General features: G+C 46.6%; 1 protein-coding gene across 3 annotated transcripts in view; it reads left to right on the top strand.

Moving 5' to 3' along the window:
* Positions 1-17,128, top strand: part of LOC149306547 (multidrug resistance-associated protein 1-like) — a 43,927-nt gene that overhangs the window by 2,781 nt on the left and 24,018 nt on the right. For 2 of the 3 annotated variants that reach the window (XM_089539969.1, XM_089539968.1), the window contains exons 1-10: positions 3,927-4,607; positions 7,942-8,118; positions 8,847-8,972; positions 9,422-9,559; positions 10,357-10,482; positions 13,398-13,459; positions 14,118-14,249; positions 15,169-15,396; positions 15,935-16,112; positions 16,933-17,094. In XM_089539969.1, coding sequence (XP_089396095.1) covers positions 4,452-4,607; positions 7,942-8,118; positions 8,847-8,972; positions 9,422-9,559; positions 10,357-10,482; positions 13,398-13,459; positions 14,118-14,249; positions 15,169-15,396; positions 15,935-16,112; positions 16,933-17,094 — 1,485 coding nt within the window. In that variant the 5' untranslated portion in view covers positions 3,927-4,451. Of the gene's footprint in view, positions 1-3,926; positions 4,608-7,941; positions 8,119-8,846; positions 8,973-9,421; positions 9,560-10,356; positions 10,483-13,397; positions 13,460-14,117; positions 14,250-15,168; positions 15,397-15,934; positions 16,113-16,932; positions 17,095-17,128 lie in introns of those variants that run through there. The other variant, XM_089539970.1, reaches the window with a different exon arrangement.

Here is a 17,128-nt window from a genome sequence, read left to right as displayed (position 1 = left end):
TGGCTCAGTTCACTGAAATCAATATTTTCATTTGGTGTTTAGGTAAAGCGCAGCCTTGCCAGTAGCCATAGCTCCTGTTTGCCAGCCCTCCTGCGCTTCATGGATTTCAACTGTTCCTTATTGATGCTGCTTTGAAAACCTGGCAATACACCGCTTTGAGCCCATGTTAACCGCCATGGCTCCATCCTATGGCTTCCCGGGATTTGCATGTGAGGCACTTAAAATGGGCCTTTGAGAGGAATAGAGCATTGCCACTCAACTTGGCGGTCCGTAGATCGGTGCCAGTCCCTTTGCCATCTACTGCCACTGGTTTCTGGAGAGGTTTTGGGAATGGAAGAAGTATTTGTAGGCAATGGTCACCAATATGGGACCAGCCCCTGAAACATTGGGAGACACGCCACATAGGATAAGAAGCACTGGACCAGAGAGCTCTGAGCACATCCCCAAACTACAAATCCCTGGATTCTGTAGGAAGGAGATAGGAGAGTTTAGGTGTTGCAGAGGAATCTCTCCGCTTTCCTTCTCCTCTTCGATGGAGGCAGGCAGGCATTTTGGAAGAGGATGCTCTGGTTCCCAGCATCTTCACTCTTTGCCAGCCAAGGGTCCGAATCCTCATTGACTGTGGAGCCTGGAAGGGGCTTTATAAAACAGGAGGAAAGACAACCCTTCTCACTGTGTCCTCATCTTTTATTGCGAGGAACTCTTTTCTCTCTGGGTGTTGTTCAGTCCTGCGCCTAATCCTTTGTAGATCTTGGGAAACTGGACTCGGAGGTTTTATTTTTCCCTTCCTGGCACAAGATTGTTGGGGATGGAGGCAGAAGTCCTTCTTTTGTGTGAAAATGTATAAACTGATCATGAATCCCGTTTGCCCTCTTTGAAGTGTTGGAAGCGTGAACCTGCCTTAGCATTTATTGTACACCTTTCTCTTTTTGGTGTGCTTTGTTTGTTTTTAAAGAAAGAAACCAGTTTCTGGGATGTTCCCATTGTGGCGGGGGTTAGGGTTACAATTGTTGTGTAAGCTGGTCTTATCTGCACACAATGGCACTCGCAAACAAGCTTATATAACAGGCCCACACCTAGGGCCTTGTGAGCCTTGGAGCTGGAAAGTGTGCTTCTCGTCTTAATCCTTGTCGCGCTTGTTGTTTCACAGAAAAGGTTCTTGTCACCAAACTCTTCCCGGTCCGTCTTTTAGCTTTTTTGCACACAGGCTGCTCTGCATTGCTGCACACGCTTCCTTGGCAGTAAATGCCACTTTGCGCAGGTATGGGACACGCAGCGGCCTGTTAGTGGATGTGTCTCTCTCGGCTGCAGGTTGTGTGTTGCCTTTGAGATGAATTCCCTTTCTCTTTTCCCTCTGACTGCAGTGGCGGCTTGCAGTGCGTGGGATGGCATGACTCCCCTGTGGGGAAAGTTGCATCAAGTGTGGTAATGTCTTGGCATGTCTTTGGCCCTGGCAAACAACAAAAAGCCAGGGTTTGTTCTCCATGGAGAACATGAAGGCCGATCTTCCAGTAAGTTACTCTGGGAGCCAGTGTGGGTCAATGCTTTGAGCGTTTGGCTAAGGCACCTCTGGGAGGCCAGAGTTTCTCAGCCATAGAAGCCTAGGATGTGACCCTTGGACATGTCACGCTCTCTCAGCCTTAAAGGAAGGCACTGGCGGCAATCCCCCTCTGAACACATCCTTCCAAGAAAACCCCATGATAGCTTTCCCTGAAGGTCTGGCGCTCTCCAAGTGAATTCTTCTCTCCTTTTCTGGGACAAAGGTGGCCTACAAATGAAGGCATTGTGGTCCCAAAAAGGACCTTTTCTTCTGGATCGCTGTCCTCCCATTCCAGGGTGGTTTGGTGGTGCCTTAAGCGCTCTCCCTCAAATTGCAGCAGTGTTCTTGGTCATGGAAACAACCATGTTCTTGCAGAGCCACCAACCCAGAGATGAAACCCAGCTGAGCGAAGGTTGGCTGTGGGCAGAGAGCAAGCAGAGGCTTAATGGTTTCGCTGAAAAGTCTCATTACCTCCCTGCTGAGTTTCTTTCCTCATAGTTTCCCACCGGCGCAACGCGGAGGAAGGATGGCGCGCGCCTAATTTTCGAGATGAGTAGCCCTGTCTTTTCGTGTTTGGTTGCAGCAATTGAGCGAATGCCACATGCAGATGCCAGCCTCGCCATTGGCTTTGCTCCAGAGAAAGAGGCCCAAACTCAGTCTCTGGCTCTCCTTGGGACATTGGCTCCTTGTTTTCAAAAAGGGCCTTTTGAAGGGTTCTGCTTTTCTGGCTGAATCATTCCCATCACGGCTGAAGAGTGAGTCACTGTTGCCGCATTTGCATTCAAGGGTTGCTCCTTGGAAGAGCCTGGATTTCCTTGGTGGAACAGAAAGGTTCTCCTGACACACTGCAACAATAATCCTTGATGTCTTCTAGCCTTCCTGCTCCCTTAGTGGCATCTCCCTTTGGACAGCGTTATTCATCACGGTTTCAGGAATGATCCTGGCAAGCAAGAGGCTGGGAAAGTGCTGCAGCCGGGGCTGAAGTCAGTACATGCTGCCTCTTTCAAAACATAATAATCTTGCAAATCATTATCTTGGAGATTTCATAATGAATTAATCTCAAAGCAGTTAGTAAGTATTCCTGGAGCAGTTGGGCAAAAGAAAAACGTTGTCAGGAAAGATTATGCAACCGCTTTGGCCCTGTTTACCATGTTTTTCTGCTGAAGAGTGAGATGGAATTGGTGTGTCATCTTCCCTCAATTGCTGTAATGGAATATGAAAATCCATGGCTGCTCCCCAACCCAGTTCTGTGGATTGATAGAGTGCCCCATACGGATTTGGTACTGTTCTGTGTTGCTCACTCAGTATTTGGCCTTGCTTGGATATAATGCAAAACGGTGGCTTACAACCGTGTGACTGGAAAGAAAAAGGACTTTGATATTGGGTATCCCTGCAAAAGGGCTTAAAAGGGCACCACAGTGTAAATGAAGGTGTCATAATGCCATGGCATCTGCCTGTAGGGTCTGGAAGAGGGGCGTTGTCTCCTCCCTGCCTGCGTGACCCGAACCCAGAGCCCTCCCTTTGAGAACCGCAGCTTTTCTAGGGGCTGCATGGCTTTTCCCAGCTGAGAGGAGGATCCATTGCACAGCTGTCAAAGGGCATCTAGACACTTCTTGTGCGCTTTCCGATTGCGCTGACCAGGCTCTCGCTGCTGTGAATGCCAATTGCGGCGCATTTGTGTAGAGCTAAAAGGGCATCGTTTGAGAAGACCAGCGTTTTTCACGTTTAGCACAGTATGCGGTGGGGATAGTTCGGATACAGCCACACTCGGCACAAAGCGCGTTCCCTACATTGTGGGGTAATTCAGAGGCATTGTGTTATTGTTCAGGAATATCAGCATGCAAAGGGATCTTGCAAAAGAAGTTGTAGCATGAGCTTTCGTAGACTTAACTCTACAAGGCCTACTTAAGTCTACTTTCCTACGCTGCGTCTTCTTCCGCACAGTTAGTCTCCAAGTTAACTGCTGCAAGGTCCCTTTGCGTTGGGGTGCCATTGTGGTTCTTTAAAACCATTGCTATAGTTCCCTTTTACCAATAGTTCCCAAACTCTCTTCTTCCAGGTGTTTTGGACTGCAAAGCCCAGAAGCCCCAGAAATAAACCTGGAAAGAATTTTCTTTCCTTTTTTCGATTGCAGCTTCCAAAATTTAGATGGTCTGGAGGAATTTGGGAGTTGTAGTCCAAAAGAAGTGATGTTTGCAAGCTCTTATCTCCACATAGGTAGCAAACCATACCCAGACCTCCTTGGCTTCAGAATGGAGTTTCCCCCACAAATCTCCTGGGGGGAAATGACATAGTTACATGAAACGATTTCACACGATGTCACACAAAACCTGCCATTAAACTGGTCACAAAGAAGCATTAATGCACATCTTTTTAGTTTTGGGATTTCAGCGACAATACATTTCCAAGAAGACTTTATTTGCACAGTTGCACATGATAGTCATGCATGCAATTCCTTGCCATTTTTGCTTTGTTTGTGGGATGCTTTAAATGCAGTCTAATCTCTCTTCAATGCTGAAACTAGCCCCAGTGTGATAGACTCCTCTGTTGACTGCATCAAGTGCCTTCAGACAGCACCCCGAGAGAAGGCCTTTTCACAATGATATATATGTTTCTTCTCATTTATAAAAATGTTGTTATGATCAGTAGTAATACCTTGCCTTTTCCTAAACTGGATCTCAAGGCGGTCGGTCTGTTTTCCTCCTCCTTAAGGAGCTCCTTCTGCCTCCGAACTATGCGAGTGTTTTCCAAAGGACGGCAATGGCGGGTCTCAGTTGTGTCAAAGGCAGATAATGGCAAGATTGCTAGGATTCCAAGATACTCTTAGCTGCGCTTGACATGGCATAATAACCTCCGAGGGAAGTACATCTGGCTGAGTCATAGCAGATAAGAGTGTTTGCTTAAGCTCCCAATGGGGCTGCAAAATACACAAACACAGTCACATCTCCGGTGGCAACCTCTTGGTGCCAAAGGAAAATGGACCTCAGGAAGACAATGCTTCCCTTCCAGACGGTCAGAATGGCAGAAAAATCTCTTGTTGTGCAAAGAGCGATGCAGATATTTCTGGGTGTGGGACCAGTAATATTTTACGCTAATCCACCAGTGTCATTTGTTGTTGTTGTTGTTGTTGTTGTTGTTGTTGTTGTTGTTGTGCTTTTGGAACTGCTTTTCTGCTTTGCCAAGTTCCCTCTTTCGGTGTGAGCTCTTTTGCTGGTTGTCATTTTCACCCGCTGCCGTTTTGCTTTCAACCCGCTTCACAACATCCTTGCTTGCTTCTCGTTTTTATTGCTATTCCTTAAACCACAGGTTATTTCAGTGTGCTAGATTTTGCGCCAACTATTGTGACGCCGCGCAGCAGTGTTCCCCTCAGTGTTTGTGTGACCCGGGTTTCTGGCCATCCTGGAGCCATATTAGCACATTGATATAAAAATAAAACCATTCCAAGTTTGGTGCTGTCCAGACAGAGCTGCGTCAGATAAAGTTCAAGAAGAAGAAAGAAACCTTTGGAGTTTCTGCTTGTTGTTTTTCAGTCATAACTTAAGGGAGGTGTTTTCTTTGCAAAAGAGCCTGTCAAATGGCACCAAAAGGGCACAATTGTTTCTAGGATTGGGGTCAGAGGCCAGTATGGGATGCCCTAATAGGAAACGGCACATCCTACTGGGATATCTTGCCAGTCACCCTTTTTATCCAGTCTATTTCAGCATCAGCTTTACTTCTGAAGAAATGGGCTGCAGCCCCTAAAAAGCTTGCTCTGAAAGAATGTAGTCAGCCTTAAGGATGATGGCACAGTGTTCCTTTTTTTCCTTCCCTTTTTCTACTGAACCAGGCTCCCTCTTTGAAAGTGCACCCTTTCTGTGTTAAACATCTTTTCATACAGTTGTTGTTGTTGTTGTTGTTGTTGTGTGCCTTCAAGTCATTCCCTCCAGTGCCTTGCAGTTTTGCCAAAGGCGAACCTATTGCAGTGTGGCAAGTGCTTGCCATTGCCATTTCTTATAGCAAATATCTGGGGCCAGGAAGAGATAGTAAGCAGAGAAGTGTGGCTGAATCGGGGCGGGCAGCGCTTTGGACATGGCCCAAGGCGACCTGAGCATCGAGGAATGCCTCTCCGCTTGACCTTTTAAAAGTCACGCACTCATGCATTTTGCTTTCTCTCCCAGTGGAAAAGGGATCATGCGCATCCCACTGGATGATGTTGGGCAAGTCACACTCTCTCGGCCTCAGAGGAAAGCAGTCCTCCTCCAAAGAGTAAATCTGACCAAGGAAACCCTAAGGACGATGCAAAGCTGAGAGACTGATAAGAAGGGTGTGAAATGTGGTGACTGGAGGAAAGTGTGATTGGGAGAGGCAGAACTCCTACAATTCCTCCTTTTGCCCCTCCGTCTCGTAGTTATGCCCCTCTTTGTATTGTGCGCAAAGCTTTTAAATTAGGGAGGGTGCAGATGGCAGCTGCGTGGAAAGAACCAAGGCTGCTGCTTTGTCCCTTCAAGTCAGGACTTGGGCTGGCAACCCTAAGGCAAAGCTGTCATGGGGTTTTCCTTGGCAAGATTTGCTCAGGGAGGGTTTGTCAAGGGGAATATCTGTTGTGTGTCAAATGAGCTTTCCTGATTGAAAAGGCAGCAGCTGTTGCCTTCTGCCTGGTTGGCAGCCTCTCTGGGCATCAGCCTTCTTGGCATCCCTTGGCGCTGAGCTGCAAACCCACCCGCTCTGCTATATTCAGCCCCTGGGAAGGGCAAACCAGGCTGCCTTCGGGTCGCCTGGGGTCACAGTATATGATCCCCGCCGGCCGGCCGGCCAGCCCACCTTCCCTGGACTCCATCTTCTCCGGCTGCCAAGGTTTCAGGGCCAGGCTTTCACAGAGCTTTCTCTCTGAGACTTGGGCAAAGACCCTCCTTCTTGCGCCCAGGAGCCTTTTTGTGCCAAGAGAGCGTTTCTGGGAGAGTCCGGAGGGAAGCCAGGGGAGTCTGTTTGTTTTCTAGAGCTTTGTCAAAGTCAGCTTTGCTTTCTGGAGAGAGTCACATTTCCCATTGCTATTAACAGTCAAGAAAAGCCTTTGCTAAGTGTGCGATGGAGTTGTTCAGTTGTCTGGGACTTTAGAAAAGAAAACGGTGTGTGTTTTTGCAGAAACAGCCCATGCAAATGGAGAACTCTTTTGCGTCGGCTGTGCTTTCCTGCCTGCGACCTGCTTGGTCTGGTCAGAAGAAAGGCTCCTTCTTTCTCCTGAATTGGTGGGAGCTGTTTAATTGTTTGTTTTGCCATTAAAATTAGCATTGTTCCCCTTTGCTTGACCATTAAAAATAGCCGTTAATCTCTCTCCGAGGGTTTTGGAGAGAGGCGAGCGGAGAGCTGGGCTAATCTTGTTAGGGCATTCCTGGCAGGGCTGGAAAGGCATCGGAGGGACGCAGAGGCTGGCGTGTCAGTGCCAGCGCCAAAACCCAACAGGTGCCACCTAGAGAGCGCATATCCTTGCATCTTCCTTGGAGTAAATAAGACAGAGGGCAAAGCGCTTGCCATTCAAAAGGAAGGAACTTTGAAAGGATCTGTTGCGTATAATTGGAAAGCCGTCACTTGCTGCATCCACACTGCAGAAATAATCCAGTTTGACCCCACTTTAACTGCCAAGGCTCAATCCTCTAGAATCATGGCAATTGTGCTGTAGTTTGTTGTGGCACCAGAGCTTTGCCGCAACAAACTACCTTTGTTTGAAATTCCAGTCTCAGTTTGGGCAATTCTAAATCCAATCTTGGGTCCATAAGATTGGCTGGAATCGCTTTATTTACCCATTCAGCTTGTTTACATCCCACTTTGTTTTTCCCAATGAGAATCCCATGTGGCAAACCATACAAAACAGTATAACCTCTCAGTAAACAGGGTTAAGCTAAACTTTGGTAAAGCTTGATAAACAAAACTAGCAAAAAAAGTGAACAACACTTTCAGAGCGATATAAAAGAGGAGCTATAGTAAGAGTCAAGGGCAAGCGACAGATCAACAGTCAGCCAGGCCTCTCTCATGCTGCCTCTGTGGAAATGTACATTGCTATTCATATGCAAGGAAATATCGTCCCCATAACGAAAGCCCATAAAAGAGAATTAAAAACTGCAAAAGAAAGAGAGAGAAGGTAGGAAGGCGGGGAAAGCCATCTCTTGCCATTGGCATTTCAATCTTCAGCTCCTTCCTGCCTTTGCAAGACCTGAGCAGGGCTGAGTGTTAAAAACAGATTTAGAACTTACATTAGAAAGCAATACAAAGCAGTTGGGGCTTGGATGAGTTCAGTGCCCCGGTTAAAAGCACTTGTTTTCCTGAAAGCCTCTCGGAATAATTTAGAAAAGGACCTTGCAGGTCAGTAGGAAAGGCCAGGTCCGCTGACCTCTCCCATCCACCTCCTTGACCTCTCTTCTCCTCAGGACTGGAACGTAACCTGGTATACGGATCGGCCGGACTTCACCAAGTGCTTTCAGAACACCATCCTGGTCTGGATCCCCTGCGTTTACCTCTGGGCCTGCTTCCCGGTCTACTTCGTGTACCTCCGGCGCCATGACAGGGGATACATCCAAATGTCACCTCTCAACAAAGCCAAAACAGTAAGCGCTGGGTGCAGTTGGGGCGCTCCTTCTCGGACCCCTTCCAGAAGAGGCTGGGGATGCTTTAGCTGGAGTTCATGCACTGAGCAGAGGTTGGATCTGATGATTCCAGGGGCCCCTTCCAAGTCTAGAAAGAGTATCAGACCAAAATGTCCTTTTCCTATTCTCATAACACAATCACAAGAAGGTTTTCATACAATGTCGTACTTATCTGGACTTTATCCCATCCGGAAAGTGCGGTTGACCACAGTCGCGCAAAAGACTTTCAAATGACATTGCGCAGATCCCATCATTGAAGTGGCATTGCCTGGCATTTTGCATTAATGGTAGTTGGCATTAATGCAATGCCGCTTCAATGACAGGACAGTGGCGCTGTGAGCTGAAAGCCTTTTGTGGGATCGCAGTCACAGATGGGATGAGGATACATATAAACAACATAAACATAAACATATAGCGATCCCATCCTTATCCCTTTCCCGTGTGATAATCTCCAAGGATTCTGTGACATAAGCCCTTGAGACAAAAAGGAGGGAGCTGGTTCAGAAGGAGAGTTGACATGGGAAGCATGTGAAAAACCTTGGTCTGGATGCGGCAGATGTGTTGAACTGTAGTTGCTGTGGCTTTTGGGAGCATGGTGAGCTACCACAAGCCCCTTCTCTGCGAAAGCATCCTTCATGGCAACAGGGCTTTGCTCTTTTGTTTCTAAATGTCTTCTCGTTCCCTTCTAGGCCTTGGGTCTCTTCCTTTGGATCGTCTGCTGGGCAGACCTTTTCTACTCTTTCTGGGAAAGAAATCGCGGTATTTTGCAAGCTCCCGTTTATTTAGTCAGCCCCACAATCCTGGGCATAACCATGGTGAGTGTTGGGCTCCCTCTCTAACTTCATGCAACTCGTATTAACAGACTCCTCCTCGAGATGTAGAACAACAGGAACTCCTTAAATGAGTGTTTCCCAGTGTTAACGAAATGCAAAAAGAGCCATGAAATGAGCCCTTTATAAAAGCACTCTCAACAGCCGTGGTTTATCTCACTTTCTGGGGCAAACTGAGATCCACATTTTTACTTAGAAAACAAATCAAATTTGTGTCCTTGCTCATTTTTAATTTAATTGCTTCATTTAATTTTAATGGCTAACTGTTGTGGGACCAACATCTTGATATTCTGAAGCCACATTACTAGATGTCGCAGCGCCGCTTCAGCTGCTGTTTGGATTTCTACGTGGAAAGCCTTGCTTCACGTTTCGTTCTGGTGTTCTGAGCCTCCTTGGATGGTAATGGTCTCCCTTTCTCCGAATTCTTCCTGCAGCTCCTTGCCACGTTTTTGATACAATATGAGAGGATGAAAGGAGCCCAGTCTTCAGGGATAATGCTGATTTTCTGGCTTATTGCTCTCCTGTGCGCTACCGTGACTTTCAGATCAAAGATTTTGCACGCCTCGAATACGGTAAGGAAGCCTTCTTTGGCTTGGCGCTGATAAAGCTCCTAGCATTGCATCCCGTCTGGCTTGTTTAATGATTGAGCCGGGAGACGGAGCGACTAATGGCCCATTAAATCAGCGGCTTCTGGTTAATCGTCCGGCTTTTAGGAATCGACTCTGGTGGGCCTACGTTGCTGTGTGGGACTCTTCTGAAACGTTATACACTTGTCCCTCCGCATTCGCTAGGGTTAGGGACACAAGACCCCTGTGAATGTGGAAAATCCGCAAGTAACAAAAACATGTTTTCACCCAAGAGGTCACCTCTCTAGGAATCTCTAGGTCCTCCGGTGCAACTCTGTGGTCAACATCTGCCAGGCATTGACCATAGAACTGCGCCAGAGGAGCTACAAAGGCCTAGTAGAGAATTCTCTCTAGGAATTCCTAGGTCTTTCAGTGCAACTTTTAGTTAAAGCTGACCATAGAGTTGCGCTGGAGGACCTAGATATTCCTAGAGAGAACATATCAATCAAATCCGTGAATAAGCAAATCCGCAAATATCAGAGCTGCAAATATGGAAGGATGATTGAATATTGTATCATGTTTATTGTGTTATCTTCATTAATTGCATATTTTTTTAAAAAATAACTTTTAGATGTATACTTGTAGTGATGCTTTTGTATAGTTTTTAATCTGTATTGTTTTTAACTATGTTCTTGAGCCCCATTCTTGGGAGAAAGGCAGGATATAAATGAACAGTTCCTTCAGTGATGAAGCTCAGGTTTTGCCAGTCCTGAATCTTCTTCTCTCTCTGCTCCGCTTCCCAGGTTGCTGGAGTCGACGTTTTCCGCTATATCACCTTCTTCATCTACTTCACTTTGGTGCTAACTGAGCTTATATTGTCCTGTTTCCCCGAACGCCCGCCTTTGTTTTCAGAGACTGTGCACGACCCAGTAAGTAACAAGCTGCCATTGCCGTGTCTTAGAAATCGCCTAGGAAGACATTTTGCTTGCTTAGGGTAAATTGCTTCTAATAATAATTTTACCACACCCAACCAATTGCTTAAAATAAGTCTTCCTGAGAACTCTTCTTAGACTTTCCAGAAAAGCAGTTCATCGTTGTCTGAAATGCTGCTGGTGCTGCTTTCCTTTTTTTAAAAGGTCATTTTGTTCCTCTTTTTCTGTTTCCAAAAATAATGCAATGTGGAAGCTTTTGGATGTGAGTGAGAGAGATGTAGAGAGAGGGAGAGGGAAAGAGGATGTGAGAATCAACACTGACAATTCTGCATTTAATGGAGGAAGCTGCAAAAAGAGACTTGTGGATTGGGGAGATGTTTCTGGTGCCTTGGTTGCGCATAGATCATCCTTTGTTTGGGTATGTCTCCTCTTTTTTTGAGTCGGGGACTTCTTCACAGGTTGGTTGTCAAACTAAATACAGTGATGACACCTCCTGATACCAGTTTAAAATCCGACTTAGTGATTAATCATTGATGTGACGATAAAATAGTAATGATAACGGCTACCGATATAACTTCATCCAACATAGTTCTTTGTCTCAGGCTTTTCTTTGCCTCCTTGAAACCTCCTGGAGGGTAAGATTCTGCCTTCATGTGGATAGCTTTCTTTTGACTGCTGCCCCTGAAAGTGAAAGATCCCTCGCACCTTCTCCTTCTCTTGCACACCAATCTGTTTGATCTTCAGAATTGTTCCTTTTAAGCCATACTGTTTGCATCAGGAATTGTTGTTGCTGGGTGTTCTGGTATTTCAGGGGGGTTTCCATGGCAGTCTGTTTCGTGTTACTTACTGGACATGTTTTTTAGAGTGTGCTTCAATGGAAAACTTGAGCACTTGAAGGAATGTTATAACTCAGAAGGCGTTGGATGGGTTATAGAATTCGTAAATAAAGTAGCTGGGCAGATAAAAGGCCATGGCAGTTTTATAGATGCCAAAGGAGAAAAACCGCCTCCTGGTTTCCTTGCGGTGTCACCCCAGAAATATAATTGTGGCCGAATGTGATGGCAATGTGCCATGTGTCTGCGTGTGGAGGGGAGGGTCCCTTTAAACTGAGTCATGAAGTGTTTGTCTGTCTTGAACCATAGGAGTGCTTTCCCTGTGGATTTAGATTTTGGCTTTAACTGCAGCCCTTTTTTGCCTAACCTTCATGGAGACCTTTATAAGCACAGCTTGTGTTGGTCTATTATTTTGTGTGGCTGAGAATATAAATCAGCATGGAGCCTAAGGTTAGTGCTGTAGTTTGAACACAGCGGAGGAAGCCTCCTAAACAGCCGCCTGGCAGGAAGCAAGAAGGCCAGCTGCCTGCTTTATAACAGCTGGAGGACTGGGCTGGCTTTGGGCAGGAAGAGTCCGCTTCCGTTCCCTCTGCTTTGTGTGGCAGAATGGCTGTTTTGGCTCCTTTTCTCGGGCAAATAGGAACTCCTGCAGGTGTCCTTGGTGATAATCGTATGCCAAGCGAGACAGCAGTACGGGCGGAGAACAGGGGATTTGTGGGGCAGGAACAGTGTTCTGAGGGAATTCATCTCAGGCAGGTATCCCAAAATGAGTGAGGGGATCAGGCAAGGGCATGGAGGAAGGATCAAAGGATCTTTGTCAGAAGTCTTCTTCCACCACGCACCTGTGCCATGGGTCAGTTGGCATGGTGTGGCCACTGTCCAGGCAGCAAGCTGGAGCATGGAGTCCTTTCACTCCTGGCTTGGGTCCTCCTGCAATTGGGAGCAAACCCGGTTTCTGGCTGGCGCTGTCACCCAATAAACTATGGCTCTGGCCAGAGGAAGAGAGCGCTGGGGTAGCCTGCAAAGGAGGGATTTGGAGGTCCCCAATAACCAGTAGTGGGGCCCTTGGGCCTACTGTGTCCATCTCTGCTGTGATGGGTAAAGGAACAGACATGCATAGCAGATCCTGTAATACACTGCTTGTTTACATAGCTGATTTATATACCACTGATCATCTCTGAAAATGATAATCTTGTTTCACCTTGTGTTCCAGCTCTTAATCTGGAGCCCACAAAGTCTGGCAGGAAGGAAGGAAGGGAGGAAGGGCAAAGGGCTGGGTGGCTACAGGGGCACCGCTTTCTTGCAGCCTGGCTCTGAGCGGAAGTTGGCCAGGCTTCTCAGTTCTGTGGGTTGATGTTGAGCAGCAATGGAAGCGAGAGATTTCAGTTCCCTCTCCCTTGCCCTTTTCATAACCCTCTTGGCAGTGTTTGGTTTGGCCTGACATTGGCCTCGCGGGATGTGGATTCGGTTCCTGTCTCGGGCGTGGGCTCCTGCACATTCCCAGAAAGGGAAAGTAAACTGGCCCTTGGCCATGTTGTCGCTCTCCAGCTGTGTAGCTCCAGGAGGAGGCAAGATGACTAGCATTGAGGATTTTCCCTCTGTCCCCAAATTTGTAGGATTGCAGAGAGTGAGAGGTTGGAAATGTGTAGAATTCCTTTGTTTGCTCTGTTGGGTCATTTTCCTTGGTGCCCCTTTTTCTTTGGAGGCCTAAACTTGGTTTCCAAACGCTCCAGTTACTGCAATGCTAGAAGTTCTGGGGACTGAAGGAAAACTTCTTTGGAGGGGCAGAATTCTCCTTTGCTCCCATTTTGCCCCCTCCCCATATTAAGCCCCCGTTTCTCTTTGGTAGGAGTTGGAAGCAGCTTGCAAGGTGGGCTCTGTGTGGGTCCAAAAGGAGCCCTTTCAAAATTATATTTCTTTCACTGATACGTCTCTCTCTCTCTCTCTCTCTCACACTTATTCAGATTTGGAACCTGCTGGTTAGAGCCACTTTCAAAGCAATAAAAAGCCTTTTGCCCCTTGGGCTTTCCTTTGTCACAAGCCGGATCTCTTTCTTCTTCTTCTTCTTTCTCCCACTAGAACCCCTGCCCAGAGTCCAGTGCGTCTTTCCTGTCCAAGATCACGTTCTGGTGGATAACTGGGTAAGAGAAAAAGAGATGTTACAGTAAAGGTCCAGCAAACAAACCTCCTCCCAAACTTCATAGTTTCCCTCCTGTTTTCTTTTGCAAAGTTGGTCATACGTAGGTGAAACTGAGGCACGGAGGAATAGGGCCCCATTTTAGAAGAAATGACCCTTGAACTGCAAAAACAAGACAGCATGCATCCAAGGATTGGGCAGGGGAACCACAGCAGAACAGATTCAGGGGCAACTGAGTTGAGAGAAAGCCAGCAGTGCAAAAGGGAGATTTATTGGTGATCCATGGATGCAGCAGGGGATTTCATGGCAAAGAAAGCTCACCCATCCTTCCACGGATGAGAACTGGGGAGCCAGTCCTAGGCTGACAATGTGCATTCCTCTCCTAAAGGTGTGAGCGCAAACCTGTTTTATATAGTGGAAGGAATCCTTACCTGTTGCTGATCAGACAGATTGAAAATATTCCTATAGTGCAGTAGACACAGTCCCAGTCTCTAAGGGCTGCGCTGCTGCTGTTGTTTTTAGGGAACTAGTATGGTTTCTTAGTCTGTTTTGGCGATGTATAAACCGTTCCAGGTGGGCTTTGGGCAGGAACCTTATATAACAACCTGAGATGCTGAATGGCCTCATTCCTCTGGCTAAGAACCATTCCTTGTCGAACGCAGGTTGATGGTCCAGGGCTATCGGCAGCCATTAGAAGCCAAAGATTTGTGGTCTTTAAACAAGGAGGATATGTCAGAAGAAGTGGTGCCAGTTTTGGCTAGGAACTGGGCAAAGGAGTACGAAAAGACAAAAAGGTACGTTGGGAGCACAATATTATACAGTTGGCCCTTCTTATACACGGATTTTTTATACACGGATTCAAGCATACACAGTTTGAAAATGTTCCAAAAAAGTATAAATTTACCTTGATGTTCCATTTTTGATAAGGGACACCATTTTGCTATGCCATTATATGTAATGGGACTTGAGCATACACGGATTTTGTTATACACGGGGGATCTTGGAACCAAACCCCAGCGTATAACAAGGGTCCACTGTACTATTATTATACATTCTTCTTCTTATTGTTATTATTATTATTATTATACAATATTATCAATATGATACTACTAGTAATCTCTGGTTTACATCATTGTAGGGAGGAGTCCTTCTTGTTTTCATGTGTGCCAAGAAAACTTATGCGGAGTTCTTTTTATTAGGACTTTGTTATTTAGGCAGCCCTCTGAGTTTAATCAAATGGTGGAACTGTGTGCGAAATGGGGGGCCCTTTTTTGTTTTTAAGTTACATTTTAAATTGTTTTTTAACTCTGTGCTTTTAACAGAAGCGATACTGAACTGTGATTTCCTAATACTTTTAAAACAAAGTGGAATTGGATTCATTGGCTGATGTACCAATGGCCATTTTTGTTCACAATCTACCCCTTAATGGCAACCATGTAAACAAAGGGTTGTGAAAGAGATATTACAGAATCCTAAGAGTTGGATGGGGGCACAATGGCCCCTTTCTGCCACGCAGGAATCCCCAACCAAAGCGCTCCTGAGAAGTGAGCATTCTGTTTGTCTGTTCATAGCCCCCCAAAGAAGGAGAGCCCACCGTCCTCCAAGACGGTCCATCCCACTATCAAGCGGCTCTGACAACAATCTTTCCTAAAGTATTGGCCATGTGGGAGTGACTGGGATGGCACTGTCTCTTGATGGCTTCTGTCTCCATAGGATGCTGGCTCCCATGTTGTACTCACCCAAGAAGCCAGCCAAGTCGAGCAGCTCAAATGGAGACGTGACGGAGGAGGCTGAAGCTCTGATCATCAAGCCTGCTCTGAAGGAAAGGGAACCCTCGCTCTTCAAGGTGTTGTACAAGACCTTTGGGCCCTATTTCCTCATGAGCTTCCTCTTCAAGGCCTTTCATGACCTGATGATGTTCGCCGGGCCCGAAATCCTAAAGTAAGCTTGGCGCCTACTCTTCCTTCCCTTGCTGTACAGTAACTATGACAGTTGTTTCTTGTGGGGTTTTCAGGCTATGTGACCATGTTCCAGAAAAGTTTCTTCCTGACGTTTCGCCAGCATCTATGGCTGGCATTCCAGCTGATTTTTAGCTGCTGTTGAACAGGATTGGATGATGCATATTTCACGCAGTCACAGTCAATTACTCTGTGTGTGTGTGTGTGTTTGTCTGTTTCTCTTGTGAGCTTCTTTGAAAACTTGTGACTAAGAACAAAATGGAAAGAGAACAGTTTGCCTCTCTTTTAAGGCCAGAGTGTTCTGTTTTTCTAACTACAAAGTAATCTCTTTGGAAGATTAGTTTGGGTTTGTTTGAAATCAGAGACTGATAAATGTGGAAATTGCCCGAGGTCAGCTCCTAAGTGATTGCACAGCAGCATTTCCTTTCAAATCCAAAAAGGGTTTTTTCCTTCCTTCCTTCCTTCCTTCCTTCCTTCCTTTTGCAGCAGTCATTAACATTGCCTGCATGTGTTTCTCGCAGGTTGCTGATTAACTTTGTCAATGACAAAAATGCCCCCAACTGGCAAGGCTACCTCTACACAGCCCTCCTCTTCGTCTCAGCTGGGCTGCAGACTCTGGTCCTCCACCAGTATTTCCACATCTGTTTTGTGACGGGAATGAGGCTGAAAACGGCTGTGATCGGAGCTGTTTATCGAAAGGTAACCGCCTGAAACCCTGGACCTTAACTCTGCTGGCATAGCTGGCATCGTAGGCCATGGTGGGTGGCTTACCAAACCAAGCCAAAAGCCAGGGTTGACTTTGCAGTGTTGCTATCACCGAAGCAACAGATGCAGCTGGATTGAGAAACTGCCCCAGCAACACCTGCTTCCAGGTGGCTTTCACCCTAGATGTATGTCCCCCTACTCCCAATGACTTGACTCATTTAAAAGGAAGTTCCATGTGTTTCTCCTAGTAGCAACAGAGGAGCAGGGGTGTTGCATCGGGGTGGACAAAGCAAGGACATTGCCCCTTGCAAGTTGGAATTGTGTCCACCTCAAATGACATTTTCCTCCATTCCCCAATTTCTAGCATTGCAACATCTTAAAACATCCACTGACCATTTAGAAATAGAGTTTAGGTGTCCAAAGAAAAGGGGCAAGCAGAATGACCCAGGGAAGACGAACCCAGCAAAAAAGGTCTGAGTGATTTTCAGCGTCTCACTCTCTGGGAATGCCAGAAATATGGGGACTGAAGGAACATTTCATGAGGGGATGGGAGTTTGTTTGGAGGGGCAATAACTTCATCCCCCCCCCCCAAATTTATGAACCCAAGTTTTGCTGAGGCTGAACCTCAGAAGGCTGTTTCATCTAAAACTGCCATTAATACCCAAGCCTGGCTCAACTTTAGGTCAGTGTGTGTTTCACTGTTTCACTGCTGGCTTCAGGGAAATCAGCTCTTTCAGTTGAATGTTCTTATGCCAGGCATCTTAGGTTTTCTGGGATCCCAGCAAAGTCCTCTTTGTGTTTGCACTCTTTCAAGGCTTTAGTCATCACCAATTCGGCCAGGAAGACTTCCACTGTTGGAGAGATTGTCAATCTGATGTCAGTGGATGCCCAGAGGTTCATGGACTTGGCTACTTACATCAACATGGTCTGGTCTGCGCCTCTTCAAGTCATCCTGGCTTTGTATCTGCTGTGGCAGGTGAGAGGGCCATCCGTGTGTCATTTGAAATGAC

Source organism: Sceloporus occidentalis, unplaced genomic scaffold (genome assembly GCF_023333645.1).
Source record: "Sceloporus occidentalis isolate IW3139 unplaced genomic scaffold, rSceOcc1.0.p SCAF_10, whole genome shotgun sequence".
Lineage (NCBI taxonomy): Eukaryota > Metazoa > Chordata > Lepidosauria > Squamata > Phrynosomatidae > Sceloporus > Sceloporus occidentalis.
This window is presented reverse-complemented; position numbering and strand designations above follow the sequence as displayed.